We start from the raw sequence: 15,963 nt of genomic DNA on the forward strand, positions 1-15,963 counted from the left end.
ATCTCATGCGGCAGCGTTGGTGCCGGGTGCTCTCTGCGGTCCATGCGTGGGGATGCGAGCACGTCTTGCCGTTGCACGGTCTTGCACTTCTTGGACAGCCCATCATTTTCATGCAAGGGTTGGATAGATTTCTGCATCTTTAATGGAGAAAGGGAGAAAATATGGGCCTGATTCTGACCTCCGTTTTGTTGGTTTGAAGAAATGCCCAGCAAGTTCAGGGTGTCAGTCTAGATCGGTGCTCATGCAACCGAGATAAAATTTCAGCTAACAGGGAACAGTGAGCACAACAGTAGGTGGCATGTGGACAAGGCCAAATTCCAGAGGATGGATGATGAAGAAGTGTTTAAAATGAAAAATGAGGCTATGGATATGTTTCTCCTAAAAGTCTCAAGTTTTTTTCCTCCCTGTCTGTCCTGGGGTGAGCCCCTTCCTCTGTGTGTCTCTGCTAACCCATCTGCTAAGTGGAGATAATAATGTGCACCTGTTTTTGTAAAGCAATTTAAGATGATGTGAAAGATGTTGCTGAAGTGTAGAGCACCACTGAAAGGTCTAAAGAAGACCTTTGGGGAAGGAAATGGTGATCTATATCATTTTAACCCTGCTGAAATACATTGGGCTTAGCTTTTGGAGGGGGTAGGTGAAGATATGGTAGCCTTAATAAATAGTATCTGTCCTCTTAAGCAGGGAAGGGGCAGCATGTGATGTTGTGTGTGTGTGGGGGGGTTTATTGTTATTTTTTATTCACGGTTCCTTGAGCCGATTTTGGGAATTGTACTGACTGTGGTTATGTTTCTGGAAATGTGCAGGTTGGCCAGATGCAGTGGGGCATGGAATGAACAGAAAGAGGTTAAATTGATGGATGACCAACAAGAGCAGGATTGTGCCTCAGAAGACCAAGAAACTATCCTGATTAATGGGGTGAAAGAAAATGGTAAGGAACCTAATTACAGTACATGAGGGAGCAGCGACAACTTGCAAGCCAACTTATTTTCCTAATTCCTTTCATGTATTAAATTTTAGTGGTTTGCAGGTATCTCTAAAATGTAGAGCAGTAGGGTAAATGGGTATTTTCTGCAAAGATGTCACTCCAGCTATGAATCTACAGCTTTTTAAGTCTAACAAGTACTACTTTTGCCCATGCATATGCATAGTTGGAAATGTTTATGTGCACATGCAGTTTGAATTATGGATTTTTGCTTGGTTTCTCAGGGAAACAACTCATATGAGATCACGTTGCCCCTCTGTCTGTTGGGATCTTTTTCCTCTCTTCACGATTCCTTATGAAGCCGTTAGCTAATCTCAGCCAAATTTCACTGGAAGATACTCAGCCCCTACAAATTTGGGGAAAAGCAGAGGTTGGGTAGAAGAAACAGACCCAACTTAGCACCCACAGGGAGGGAAGGTCTGATCTGTGAGCCCGGAGATCTCTGTGCCACATGGGCACACGGGACCGTAGGACACAGATGTGCAAGGAAAGCAGGATTCATTAGTTCTGCTGCTTTCAGGGCCTTTTTGAAGCTGCACGTGCTGTTGTGATCGTTTCAGCAGCGCAGATCTTTTCAGTTTGCTGGCTGAAGATCCCGTTAGGATTCTGGCCACCTCTTCGGTGTATAAACACATGCTGCTAGTCGCAGTCATGATCCTCTGAACTACTAAGTCATTTCAGCTTTCACTGATATCGGTGGAGAATGATCAGCCTCTTCTAGGAGCCTGCCTGAAGTATCTAACTTTTTCTTTAGTCAATCTAATCTATTCCATGCTTGCTTTCAAAAGCAATAACTAATTAAAACCTGATTGAAATAAAAATTCCTCTGAGCATTTTCTCGAGGCATTTGGCCTTGCAGTTGTGAGCTGCAGTAAATTCTGCGGCATTCTGGTGTTGAGGCAAAGCTTGACATTTTTGTTCTTCACAACATTTTTGTGGAGCTGTTTGGTTAATTTCCTGGGTTTTTAGACATTGTATTAACCTATAAACCTTGCAATATATAAAAATATATAAGTAAACGCTTATGTATCAAGTTGACCCTGTTGGACATTCAGGACTCAGTCCTCTGCTGTCTTGTATGTTCAGACCCTTCTGTCTTATCAAAACAAGGTTTGCTCTAATGGAAACGTAGAGAGGCAAATTTTGTTTGCGTTTGTTATCCAAAAACCAGGAGTGACTTGAGACACGCGGGTGCCCGGCAGCCCCCGGAACATGCACTAGTGGCAGGCAAAACATTTGCTTGCGCTCTCCTGTATGAGGGGGTTTTGAATGTGTCTGCCTGTGTCAGCTCATCTTCTGCTTGAGTGTATCTAGACATGAATAAGGTAAAGCACCAGCTGAGAGCTGCTAGAGCTACAAGGAGATTTTCTAGCCGTGGTCCCTGTCTAATCTACTGATTCCTAGTAAAATCTGTGGCTACCTGGACAATAAAGACAGATTTGATTTCTAGAACCTGACACTGCTTCCCCAGAATTCAATTAAACGGGGCTTAAAAAGTGCCTTAATTAAACATTGCTGTGCAGGAGCTGGCGCTGAATCCGAGGCGGTGAGCAAGGCAAGAGCTGCCGTTCTCCTTTCCGAAGGCAGTGGTGCCCGGTAGGCAGCTCTGACGCCGCTCTCTCCCTCCCTGTTGCTGAAATTCGGGATGTGCCTGATGCTTTTTGCATCCTCGCACCCTAACTGCAAACTGAAGTTTGTGGTGCTGGCAGCGGTTAATTGAGAGCAGCCTTTAGGCTGCTCGTGCACAGTTAGGGATGCAGCGCACAGTTGTAGCGCTGGTTCCCAGCAGGATGGGTCAGTATTTTTCCTCTAAGACCACCCATATGCTCTTGGGCTGTAGTTGGGTTAAAACTGAAAAGGCCTTTTTGGTTCTCTGCTGTTGATTTGATTTTTAACTGCAGTCATTTTGGAGTATCGTTTACTTTAGAGCTTTAATGGAACACGCTCTTGATTGTAGGACAGTGCAGGCCCTAGAAAATCAAGTTTTGGCATTTGTACTTCACAGGAGACAATTTCATTCATACAGGTACAAACCTTAAAAAAATAAGAGAGTTTAATTTATAGAATAGTATCTCTGTGTATTGAATGCAGTATTTGAGGCCGACATTCAGCGTTCTGAGCAGTTTTGAATAAAAGCACTTGTCACAGGCGATCCCAGTAACCGTGGAGGTGCCAAATCTCTCTGTGTGCCCTGTGCTTGTGATGCTGGTGCTTCAGCTGGATTTTAAAGTGGTTGTCCCTTCTCCGAAAATGCCTACTATATCCACTGGATTCACAAAATCCTCGTGGCATTGCTGGTGGCTGCTCTTTTCTGTATTTGCTGGGTCCGCATCAGGCGTTTCCACCCCTCTGTTAGCAATGAGTAGAACCTTATCACTCCGCCAGCCCTGCTGATTTAAATGAAATTATCAAAAAGGTTAGATGTGTGCCAGTATAAAAGCATCAGGATTCAGCTCTAAGTTGGCAGAGGTCTTTGGATATCATAAATGCACGCATTTGTGTATTTTTTTTTTTATAAAGAGATATCAGAGCATGTTCATGCATGAAAAGACATTGTATTTAAATTTCAAGGGTCATATCATCCATTGAGCTGGAAGTCAGATGAAAGTATATTCATAATTTTGTTCTGCCATAAAATAGTGCTATGAGGTTAAAAAAAAAAAGAAAAGAAAAAAATCCTTAGATAAAAAGAATCCTTATGTTATGGAAAAGGCATTCTGCAGATTAGGAAAAATGGGAAGAATTGCAAAATAATAACAATTATAGTAAGAATTGTTTTAAACTCTTTGTGTTACTTTCTGTGTTTCTCTCAGCTTGGACAGTGACAAAACAACTACTTGTATTAAAAATAAATATAACTTTCTGACGCTCAAGCAGTAATGCAGTTCAGGTATGTTTAGGCTGCAGACGCTGCAGGGGGATGTTTTGTTTCTTTAAGAATCTTATTTTTCTATTAATTTTTTCAATGTTAATGGGAACATTTTTATTAGGCTTGTTTTGTTTTTTAATAACTGTGTCAGATTTGAAAGGCAGTATCCAGGTAACGGTATGTATATTAGAAAGAAAGAGCGGATGGTTTGGGTTTTTTTAAACATCATCTTGTACCTATTCCAGCTGGCTACAGGGGTGGCGTGTTTACCTCTTTGGTTTTTGTACGTCGTGAGATTAATTAGATACACAAATGAAAGATTGCGATCTTGCGGGGAAGAGCCTGCCGCCTCCCAAAGAGGAGGTTAGGAAAAGTCACCTCCCAGACCACGGAGAAGGGCAGAGGGGGAAAGAGCCGGAGCCGAATCGCGAGGTTTGTAAACTCTCTGTCTTTTCTCTCTTTTCCTTCCTCCCTTTTCTTTACATTCCTCCAGAATCACATGACCTGGCCAGCGATGAGAGGCCTTGCTCTGCTGCGGATGCTGTGGTTACGTTTCCAGCCTTGACAATAGCTCAGAAGGAAAATCAAGCGTGCCACCGAGCGCTGCCTCCTCTGACTTCAAAGAAGCCCTGTCTGCTGAGCCCGCCTTCTCCTCTGAGGCTCACCGATGTACCTGAGCACACTTCGGATGACTCCTCCGCGCACGCCATTTCCCTTACATCGTGCGTGACAAAGGGCATGAGCTCTTGGTCCCTGCCAGGCGACTGCGAGAAGGCTCCGTTCACAATTATGGAGCCCGGAGGCATGTCAGCTCTCACTGGTGACTGCTTGATGCAGCCGAGCCGGACCTGTCTGGGCTGCTTTATTGAATCAAAGGACGGCATTGATGCAGAGCCGGGAATAAGCCTGAAAGTGGGTGATATAAATAGGGATTATGACACCTGTTCAGTCTCTGATATAGGGATTCACTGCATGAGCACAGGAGAAACCATGAGATATGGGGATCAACTGCTTTCAGACCAGCTTTTAAGCTTCCCTATGCATAAATCGAGGGCAGCAGACAAAAGGGATGCAGAAAAATCTGACAGTGATTCAGAGGACCCCACTCAGAAAAATTATTACGAGGGATTACTACTAGACAAATGCAATGGTGAGGAACCTTTACTAACAAATCCCAACCAGGAATGGGGCTATTTTGAATCTTTCATTAGCGAAAGTAAAATTGAGCTGCTTGACCTTTGCTCCAAAAATGAGCTTTCTGTAAATCTGTTTTCGGAGGAAGATGTGGATAATTACATGTTTGATGATGATGATTCAACCTTGGGAAGCGACGTCTGCTCCTTAAAGATTAGATACGAATCTTTCCAGGACAATGTGCGGGAGAAGACCACCGCCCTACAAGAGGATGCCCAGTTCAACTTCTTCCCCAGCGTGTTTGGCAACTGCACTAAAAGGGACAGCAGGAGCACCCTGAAAAGGGGGCCGGGTGGTGCCACCGACCCTTCTCAATTCAAATCTGAAGAAGGCATCATCTGGGGGGAGGAGGAGGAGGACGGGGAGGAAGAGGATGGTGAGGAGGAGGAGAAAGCTGCCTTAAATAAATCGTGCAACAGTGCGGAGATGGTGCAGTACGTGGGCTCCAAAAGGAGCCACTTCTTGGACTCTGTGAATTCCACGGAGGACTCCGGGGAGTTCAGTGACGACAGCACTTGCACCGAGTCCTCCTACGACGTGCTGCGGGATATCAAGGACTGTAGCCGCTACCTGTCCAGGGAACACTCCAATTCCTTCATCCAGCAGAACTACGGCTTGCGGGCGAAGAGGAAAGTGCGATACAGCGATGATTACCTGTACGACGTGGACTCCATCGAGAACGAGAAGATCCTGGATAAGAAGGAGTGGCTCCCGGACGGGCCCAAGGAAGAAGACGATGATGAGTGGTGCCCAAAGAAAAGGCGAAAAGTCTCTCGCAAGGAGCCCCCCGTTATCATCAAGTACATCATCATTAACAGGTTTAAGGGGGAGAAGCATATGCTGGTGAAGCTGAGCAAAGTGGATGCCAATGAGACGACTGTCACCCTAAACGAGGAGCTGCTCAGCAAATATGAAAAGCTGGCCCCACTGAAGGGCTTCTGGCAGGAGAGGCAGCAGAGCCGGATGGATTTGCTCCGATCGTCTCTCTACCACAAGCAGAATTTCTATCTTAACGGCTCAGATGCTTCGTTCCTCCCTCACCCACGGAAGCGAAAATGCAAGCTAGCAAACAGGCACAGGATTCAGAGAATTAAAGCCATTGAGCAATCGGTGAACAAGCTGGGCTCTTGCTCCTCGGATCACAAGCAGCCTTGCAGCAGTAAGGAGGACGCGGGCCTGAAAGGGCTGCAGGCGTTAGCCATCGCCACCCCCAGCTGTGCAAACGGATTACATGTAAATGACATCACTGGCATCGCCTCAGTGAAATGCAAATCGCAGGAGCGGGAATATAAGGGGACGGAGAGGAAAGTGCTCCGCCGAATCAAATTCAAAAGTGAAGCCAGGTTGAAATGCAAGAAAATCAAAGCTGCTGCCAGTACGGTGGAGGGCTCCCCAGCTCTGGAAAACCAGGACTCTGCAGCTCGTTTGAAGGACGAAAATGTTCCTTGTGCTTCAGACAGCTCCCATCTTTCGGAGTGCCATGAGGATAAGATTGCTAAAAATGCTACTTTCCTACCATCCACCTCCTCTTCAGACAAGCCTCTACCATCTGCTAATATCACCACCAATGTACCCCTGATCCCCGGAGGGTATCTGCAGACATTGTTAGATGCTTCTGATTTGTCAAGCAACACTGGTATCTCATACTTCACCCAGCATCCCTCCGAGCAGCAGCATTCGCTCCCCAGCATCGTTCAGGCAGAGAAGCCGTTCTCGGCTCTGCAGCCTTCCCAGAGCTGCGTGCTCTCGCCGCCTTCGGAGTCGGAGCTGCAGCAGTCACCTGGCCACTTGGAAATGGAGCAGAACAACTTCGGTAGCGTGTGGCCGGCGAACAAGGCTGCTGGCAGCAACCAGCAGGAATTTCCGAGTGACATGAGGGAGGCTTCTGTGCTGTCAAACGAGTTTGGTGGCGCAGCGGGCGCAGACAACCTCCCAGCCTCTGGATACAGTCAAGTAAATCTGAATAGCAGCAAATTGCTCTACCAAAAAAATTACTTGCCAGATAACCAACAAGTGCAGTCTGATGATTCTTATCAGTCATGTCATTTTAATAATGGAGAGGGGCGCTTTCATTTCCAACGAGGTACACTAAGTACAGATGATGGCAGACTCATTAGTTTTGATTCAGTGGGTTCATTGTCAGTTAGTTCTAGCAATTACAGTTCTTTAAGTTTAAAGTCTTGTGAAAAGGACGGCGAAGATGATATTAATGACGATTTCTTGGCCCACTGCAGCCCCAAGCTAGTGATCCAACAAAGCATAGATGAAATAACCCCTCTGAAGGAGTCCACGGACCTTTTAGACATTTCCAACTTCACACCTGATAAGTTCCGTCAGTCCTCCCTGTCGGAGATGTCTCCTCCAGACACTCCCAACCTTTCCCCACAGATAACCGGCTCCGACGCCAAACCTCTGGGCACCCTGAAAGGCTTTCAGGAGAGCACCCAGGCTGTTCTCAACAGTTCTGAGAAGGTCAAGTGGAACTGTGGGGTCCTTCAGACTGAGGAGCAGGCAGATAATGGGTTTACTTTAAATAATCATCAGTTTCAGTTCCATATGTTCAACGATGAAGATTCTGTCAGCCTTCTTGAAAAAAGTCCGTGCTTGTCAACATTTAATGAGCCATCTGGTCAAATTAGCACCAATAGCAAAGTGTCAAAATCTAAGAGGAAAAGTTCATCCAGCAAGAATGCGGGTACAAACCAAAGCTCTTCCCAGAAAACCACTAGGAAAAAATCTCCCAAAACCAACAAAGGAACGGAAAAGCCGCAAGGTAAAAATTCCAGGCAGACACCCAAATCAACTCGGAAAGGGAAAAATGCGGCAGGAGTCAATGGGGAAAAGGCTCAAGCAGTTGGCAGCAGGGCAATCAATCAGTTAAATAACGCGGCCTCCACGACCAAGGGACTCGCTGAGAGCGTTCAGCATTGCAGCCCAACCGCTGTAAAAATAGGGAAGCATAACGGACTATCCGGTGAGTGGTCACTGGGAAAGGACCCCGGTACAGGCTGGTCAGAACCTAGCATAGGAAACACTAACAGTCTCCTGGATGATGATCAGAGGGAGTTTGAGGAACCTTCCAATATATTATCCAACATTGCATCAGGAATGGCAGACGTTCAGAGGTTTATGATGGCCTCCATCGAACCCCTGTGGGGACCTGTTGGCCATAACAGCGTGCCAGATATATTCCGGTCACCTGAATCGAACAGCCTGAAATTGAAAACCCTAAAAATTTTGGCAGGGACCTCACAAGAGTCTAAGAAAAAGGCCAACAGCAGTTCTCCAGGGACGGCAAAGAATCACAAGTCAAACAAGGGCTCAAGCAAAAACGGCAAAGCCACAACCTGTGATCCCAGTCGCCCCAACTGTTCGACTGGGTACAATACAGACATTCACTCTCCCTTTTTTGATAAAAACTATAGTAACCTGAGCACTTTAGGCAATAACGGACCTACCCATAAAAAACTGTACCGTCATAAATCAAGTTCTAAATCACTGAGGGATGAGAACTGTAAAATAAAGCGAACAGACCGTGAACAGACCCATAAGGACCCATCTGTGACAGCTTCTTTTGAAAAACTGAGGTAATGCTGCACCAAACTGGCTGGAATGCCCCTTTAACTTTCCTACTACCTGCTAAGCCCGCTGTTCCTCATTTTTTCCTTCCTGAAAGCAAAAGTTGCATGAAAAAGACATTCCCCTTTTACAGTTTTTTTGTTTTTTTTTTAATGCATGAAAATACTTATTACTTGCAAGCTACCTAAAAGAATGACCAATTTTCTGGCTTGGCTGAGGTTAAAAAACTAACAAGGCTACTCTTTTCTGCTGTTTGGCTTCTTCAGTTTTTAATTACTTATTTATTGGGGGAAAAAACAAAAACGAAAACGATTACATGCTCTTTTTAATGGTTTTGAAAAGGAAAGACTTTTTTTTGAACATTTTGTAAAAAATAAAACACAAAAAAGAGGTTATGCATCCAAAAGCCAAGATACCTAAACTAAAGGCTCTTTAGTTCGCAAATGAGAAACTCATTCATAATTGAGCTTCATGTGGCAATTTTGAGTGCTTTCTAGCCCCCTCTGCTGTTTATATCCTAACCTGCATCATAAAGCTTCATCTACTATAGCCGAGTTTAGAGCGTATGATCCTGTCGTGGTGACTCCACACAAGCTAACTAAGATGGCATAAAATGTTTGGTTTTTCTGCAGGGAATCAGACTCCATTCTTCTTAAAGCAGAAACAACATTTTTGGTTTTACCTGTATTTGAAGAAGAGACTCCCTTTTCTAGAAAGACGTTTGATGTTTGTTTCCCTTTTTTTTTGCGTTGGTTTTTTTTTCGTTCGTTCGTTCGTTTGTTCCTTTCAAAATATGCCTTGTGGTACGTTGACATGTAAGTGCTGAAATGAAGAGTTTGCAATTGTGGGATTTTCTTCTTTGAAAGCGAACCTAATCTGGTATTCTCTGTGAAAGACTGTTTTAAAAGTCATACTGTTGTACAGTAGTTTATGCACTATTACCCACAACAACAACAAAAAATTGTGCCAAACTATGAACAAGTGACTGTATTGTATATATTTTTACTTCTCTATCAACATTGGGTTGTGAGTGTTTTCTGCAGCTATGCCTTTTGATTTTACTATAAACATTCCAGTTATTATGTACTAACCACCCCCTTTGAAAGCACCTGTAACTCACAATGAAAACAATATTGTTCACTTATACAACTTACCAAAAGTTTTATGGACATGACTAAAAGTGTGCCAAATTTACTTACCTCATTTCATGGATTCACCCTGTGGTTTAAAGCTCATAAAGGAAAAAAAAAAGGAAAAAAAAACAGGAAAAAAAAAAGCAGAAAAAAGGAACTTTGAAACTGATGCTGGGAAATTGTAACGTCCTCTCTTTAAAATCATGAGCAGAAAAACATAACGGTGAAATTTTGAGTTTCATTATAGGAGAGAGTTGAAATGGTGGAGGAATTCAGAAAAATCACTCAAGGTAAGTTTGACAGGAACTCAAGTGTCTGCATCTAGAGACTACAAAACAGCTGCTTTTCAAGTGTCTGTTTTCTTAAAGCAAAACCTGTAGCTGAAGATCATTTGAAATGCAAAGTTACATTGCTAATTCTTTGTATCTCAGTTTTATATATTTTATAATAACCTGGGATAAATTCTAAAATAGTTATAAAAACGAAGCTAATGTTTCATACATTTATTGCTATTTACTTTTATTTTAAGTAGTTTCTTAAATATTTTTGATGCAGAGCCTGTCAAAAGCGCTCTCATATCATGGCTTTGGTGTTTCCTAAATGTCTAACCTTGCGATGCCAATATAGTTTGAAATTTTGAAAGCAAAATCATTAGTTTTAAACACAGCTCTGAACCTTTACTTTGATTGAGTACATAATATAAGAAAAAAATGGAACTATTTGTGATCTCACCAGTCAGGGCCGGATCATACATGACTGGACTTTATTAAGACAGCATTAAGTGTTGAATGCTAAATGTATTATCAAAAGGCCTTATTTGTAACCCTACTCACCACACCCTCGCCCTCCGAGAAAATCACGGAAACAAAAAAATCACGGTTTTTCCTCGTGCAACGGAGAGCCTGTGCATTTTGCTGCTGATTTATTATGAAACCTTGATATGCAAGAGACCTGCTAACGGGGAGCTGTTGGGAGCCGAGGGTTGTAAGGCTAGGACACATTTATGCAATAGAAAATGATGAGGAAGAGGAGCCTTAATAACAGCAGTCCAATCGAGCACTTTCTCACCAGTCGTGAGCCTAGAGGCGGTGTTTCGCAGAGGACAGAACTCGACTTGGTTTTCCCTGCGAGCAGGAAACGCTAGGGCAACATCAGAAGCAGTTAAGCCACTCGTTTTAAGTTAATTTAGCAAAAAAGCAGATTGTTTCTAATTGAACACTTGGAATTGAAGTGGAGTTGCAAAGTGGTGATTTGGAATCAAAATGTTTTCAGCTTTTGCAGGTACTCAAACCTTGGGGTAGAGCTCGCACGCGTTTCCGCACTCCAGCACAGCGCAGCAATGACATTTCATTTTATTTAACGGGCGACCGGCTTCGTAGCCCCTCTGCAGACCATCCGGGGGTTCGCTTGTCTAAGGGAGGAACGCAGCCGTGCTCGTGCCCGGCGTGAGCCGGCCGCTGGCCCCCGCGCGGGGCGGTCTGGTCCGGTCCGGTCCGGTCTGGGGCCGGCCGCGGCCAGGGCCGTGCTGGGGCTCCGTCCCCGGGCGCTGGGCTGCCCGCCGCCCTGCCGCCCCCCGCGTCGCCGGTGTCCCCCAGCGAGGCGAGGGCCCGCGCGCTGGAGGCTCCCGCGGCGCTGGCGGCCCTGGTTCTTGCAGTGTTCCGTGCGCTCCCGCGCGCTGAAGGGGCTGGCGGCAGGCTGCCGCCTGTGCTGCGGGATGCTCCGGCTGCTGCTCCCGTGGAGACGGCTCCGGTCCAGAGCTAGGAAACGGCAGTTTGCCGCTTCTTGACCCAGAACCGTCATTCGAAAGCACACGTCTGCCGGCCTGCGCCGCGTCATTTGTGCTGAACCTGACAATTCTGCGATTCGTAATAAAGTACGTGGTACTGAAACAGATAGCAATATTTATTGCATTTGAGAAATGTGCAATAGGGCATGAATATAAGACATAAAACGTATCGACTATTTTATTGTATGCTGAAAATCCATGAATACCCAGCTACCAGATGTTTCAGGACGGTGTTAATCACAAATACCAGCTGCCTTGATGCGCTCTCCTTCGGTCCTGCTGTCGCTCCCGTTTCTCTGCCGTCTTTGGCTCTCAGCCCGCTTCCTCCCCCAAATCCCTGCCCGCGATGACTTGCGAGAGCCCAGATCCCTCGCGGCGTGCCACTGGCCCCTCTCTGCGTCTGAAAAAGTTCCCCCTCTGCTAATTCTCTCCGAAACCTGGTTACCAAAACAGTCACTTCTGCAATTGCCTTGAGCCAAACGTTTGTCCTCCTCCCTTTTAATTTTGGTCGTCACTTGTCTATCACTACCTCAAGAATTTCATCGCTTTCCAGCTTTGCCTCATTCTTTGCCGTATAAACACGTTTTTTCCCCATGTAACCGGCTGAATTTCGGTCTTCTGTGGCGCTGCGCTCGGTTCAGGGAGGGCCTGGGCGGTAGGCTGCCGCCCTTCCTCGGCCGGGCGCTGCCTCCGGCCTCCCGTCGCACCCCGAGATGGCCCCGGGCTCGCGTCGCCCCTTCCCGGCTCCAGGCACATCCTCTTCTCCAGCCCCGGGACGCTCCCGGCCTCCTCTCTCATCTTTCAGTTGGGCTTCTGGCTATTCGGGGAGATGGATTCAAGCCGCTAAGAGGTGTTTATTCTGCGACGTCCCCTAAAATCCCTTTTGTACTTTATTGCGTTCCCACCGTAGAGGCGTTTCCCAGTTCTCTGTGTGAAAGAGCCTGTAGAAATCGCGTAGTATTTCGGGCCGCTTAAACCGTACCGTGCTGGCGCGTCTCCATTTTGGTGAGTTATAATCGTCAGCTAAATCAGAAAGCAGCAAGTCGCCAGTGGGAAAGGCGCCGTCGCAACCCGGCCGAGCCGCTGGGAGCCGGCCCAGCCCCGGTGCCCGTAGTTCTGCTGGAGGTACTTGCGTATAGAGGTTTTGCAAACAGGAAGACACCAGGGAGGGGGAATCCGAGGAAAATGCAAAAACAAGTCTATCAGGTTTGCGTGTTGGCTCTTTTTTTTTTCTTTTTTTTTTTTTGAAGCATGAGTAATTTTTGGAAGACAGGTCAAAGATACTGAATTAGCGAGCAGATTCAGCAAGGTGTTTTGCGAGGAGGAAGCCAGCGCGGCGGCGGAGGGGCTCTCCCTCGCCGGGGGCTTTAATACCCTGCTGCGCCGAGGTCTGCGCAGAGAGGAAAGGCTGAAGCCGGGTTCAGCCCGGTGGTGGTTGCTTTGTGAAACAGGTGCTGCGCGGCTTTTTTTTTTTTTTTTTTTTTTTAATCGAGATTGCTGTTATTTTTTGGCATTACAGCTCAAATCAACCAAGAACCAAAAGAAACATGTTTGAAGCATTTTAATCTTATACCTGCAGGGCCACCTTCTTCTTTCTCAGAGGTCCAAATCTAGCAAAGCACTTCAGCAGAGGCTTGGTTGGAAGCGTGTGCTGCAACACATGTTGGTTGGTGAGGTTCTTGCCTGCTTAAGTGCTTTCCTGGATCGCCTAAGTCAAGAGAGAAAAAAAAAAAGCTCCATTGGAGTCAGGGTCAGGAGAAGAGGACCAGGCGCGTGGACTTCAGCTGGTGCAGGAGCAGGCCCTTGCTCTTACCTTCTCAACTCGGTGTGTTGGACTGTGCCTGTGCAGCTCCCAGGAAGCGCGGTGGAAGTTGCAGGGCTCAAGCCGCTGGCATCTATTTGAGAACGTGCCTCTTTAGCTCTTCAGCGTGTAAAATAATGCAAAAAAACCCACTACTGATAACAATAATAATAATAATGATAATAAAAGCAAAGTACAATGTCTGTGGTAGAAGCAAGGCTTTTCAAATCCGTTTCTCAGGTAAACAAGTGACACTAATGACAGTGGAGTAACAGCCATCTAAGGGAATTTGGATGTAAACCAAGGAGGACGCCCTCCATCCCGCGGGCTGCTCGGGTTGCTAGACGCGTTTACTGAGCCTTTGAACACTTGGTGCGGAAGGAGACGAGAAACCAGTTGCATTCACTGCTGCCCTTCGATAGGTAGAGAGAGAGAGAGAGAAAAAAGTAACGTTTCAAAAGCACAAAGGGAAGACTTCAAACTAAAACGAAAAACAAAGCGCGATACCAGTTAAACTCCTTTTGTCTTTTACTCCCAGTGGGAAGCAGGGTAGGAAGCTAAGGAGATGCTCTGTGCCGCTGCCCGCAGCGCCGGCCGTGGACCTTTCGACCGCTGCCTGCAGAGATTTGAATGTACCGCTCCTTAAGTTAACTTCCAGAGGCACCTCTCTAGTACGTTGCTACTGTTTCATGGTGCTAACGGAAACTTTTCTCCCCCCTCGAGCGTTTAAGAAATATGAAATGGCCCTTTTTATGAATGTAACATATCCATTTCTGTTTAACATTTTACACTGCAATTTTAACATGTTTGGAAATTATTTGCCTTTTTTCTTTTAGAATAAGCTTTATAAATATTCTGTAGAGTCAATTGAAGTATAATTCTTAAGGATCACTCTAAGACGCCTACAAAATCTTGTATATTTTTAAGTGTGCCAATTTGTAAAATATTTTGTAAGTGTATATTTTTCTTAGGAAAGTGCTGTGAAGTGTTTGTATGTGTGAGGTTTCCCTTTTTTTGCACCTTCGGGTGTTAATAAAAGGATGTATACTTAAAAGTTTCTGGTTTTAAAAACCAAAATACAAAGAAAAAAATTAAACTTTTGTTGGGAATTTTGTAATAAAAAGAAATGTTGTGAAAGAGTGTAGTGATATTGTGTAAAGGAAACTGGAAAATTTGTGAGCGCTTTGCTGTTTTATAGATCCTCTTGTAAATTATTCTTGTAATATTTTTGGTTTTGTTGTTCTTGTTGCAAAGGTTTTAAATATTTGTGACTGACTCTGTATGGTGAAAACGTCATATTGTTAACTTGCTGAGTTTTGTTATATTGTTTATGGAATAAATAAAAAAATTAAAAATCTCATTTTAAGATCATGTATGAAGAAGAAATTAAAACTGCCGTTTATTGAATATTAGAAGCTGTTTCTTTAAGCAAATCATTGCTCTCGGAGATCATCGGAAGAGATTCTTCCTCCACGCACGCTCGAGGTTCGAGCCGGATTTAACCGGGCTTTCGGGAATTACTGTGCATCCCGTTCGAGACCGAGGTGGGTGAGGCGGACGGGAAGGACGGGGAAAGTTTCCCTATCGCTTTTTCTTCTCTAAGCCGCGTAGCCCCGAAGGCCGTGAGCGAAGCGCCCGCAGCGCCGCCTGCGAGCTGGGCGCCCGTCTCGCCTGGCAACGGCTTAGAAGTAACGTTGCCGTTCCCGCCGTTAGCGCGTCGCGTGGCGCGGGCGGCGGGGAAGGGCGGCGCGGCCCCGAGACGTTTCGGGGGGCAGCGCCGGCGCGAGGCGGGACGCGGGCGGCTCCGGAGGGTCCCCAGAGGAGACGGGGCGTCCCGCAGCCCCGCGCAGCGCAGGGTTTCCGTGGTTCCCGCAGGCGCTGTAAAACCCCGTTTGGCGGCCCGCAGCCCGGATCGCCTCGGAGGAGCGAGTCGCGGGAGCGCTGGGCCGCCAGCGCCCGTGGTGGCCGGGGGCATCGGCCTGCAGCAGCTGTTGGAAGCGCTGCTCGAGGACGGGCTGCCCCAAGCTGGCGCTGAAGGTGCCTGCTGCCTGCGGGCAAAGCGGGCAGCCTCGGGTCCGCTCCCGTTGCGAGAGCCGCGCTGACCCGGCCGCCTGGACGAGCTGTGCGGGACGCGTAGCCGCCGCGCGCTCTGCCGCCTCCGTGGGCCTGCCGCCGCCGCCGCCACCGCCGCCGCTCCGGCCCCTCAGCACCTGGTGCGCATCGAAAGCGGGATGCTGTTGCGCCAAGCGACGCCCCTGCCGGTGGGGCGACGTTCCAGCGCTGAGTCCCGCGCCGACACGGAAGCTCTCCAAACTCGAGGCGGAGCTGGCTCAAGGTGAGGCAGAGCTTCAGGCCTGCTCTGACCTACGGCCTCTGGCTCGCAGTTGCCCCAGGGCGCCGAGCCACGGGCCTCCCGCCGTCCCCGGCCCGCCTTGCTGCCTGCTCGCCTTCCTGCCGCCGTCGCGAGCCGCGCTGCGCTGCTGCCGGCTTCCCCGCGCGGCAAGCGGCGGCGCTGCTGGCAGCGGAGCCAGGCAGCACCCGGGGGCATCTTCTGGGCGTGCAAAGGCCTCTTGTGTCCCCCTCCTCCTCCTCCTCCTCCTCCTCCTTCTCCTCCTC

At 47.1% G+C, this 15,963-nt stretch overlaps 1 protein-coding gene across 3 annotated transcripts in view; it reads left to right on the plus strand.

The window, feature by feature from the left end:
- Nucleotides 1-14,714, plus strand: part of NEXMIF (neurite extension and migration factor) — a 67,637-nt gene extending 52,923 nt beyond the window's left edge. Inside the window, exons 3-6 of one of the 3 annotated variants that reach the window (XR_010885581.1) lie at nucleotides 807-931; nucleotides 4,348-8,635; nucleotides 9,260-10,050; nucleotides 13,886-14,714. Coding sequence is in view for 2 of the 3 variants with exons in the window: in XM_067304361.1 (XP_067160462.1) it covers nucleotides 856-931; nucleotides 4,348-8,635; nucleotides 9,260-9,446 (4,551 nt within the window). In the remaining variant the exon portion in view is untranslated. Of the gene's footprint in view, nucleotides 1-806; nucleotides 932-4,347; nucleotides 10,238-13,885 lie in introns of those variants that run through there. The other 2 variants (XM_067304361.1, XM_067304362.1) reach the window with 2 other exon arrangements.
- The last annotated feature ends 1,249 nt before the right edge of the window (nucleotides 14,715-15,963 follow it).

This window comes from Apteryx mantelli, chromosome 13 (assembly GCF_036417845.1).
Source record: "Apteryx mantelli isolate bAptMan1 chromosome 13, bAptMan1.hap1, whole genome shotgun sequence".
Lineage (NCBI taxonomy): Eukaryota > Metazoa > Chordata > Aves > Apterygiformes > Apterygidae > Apteryx > Apteryx mantelli.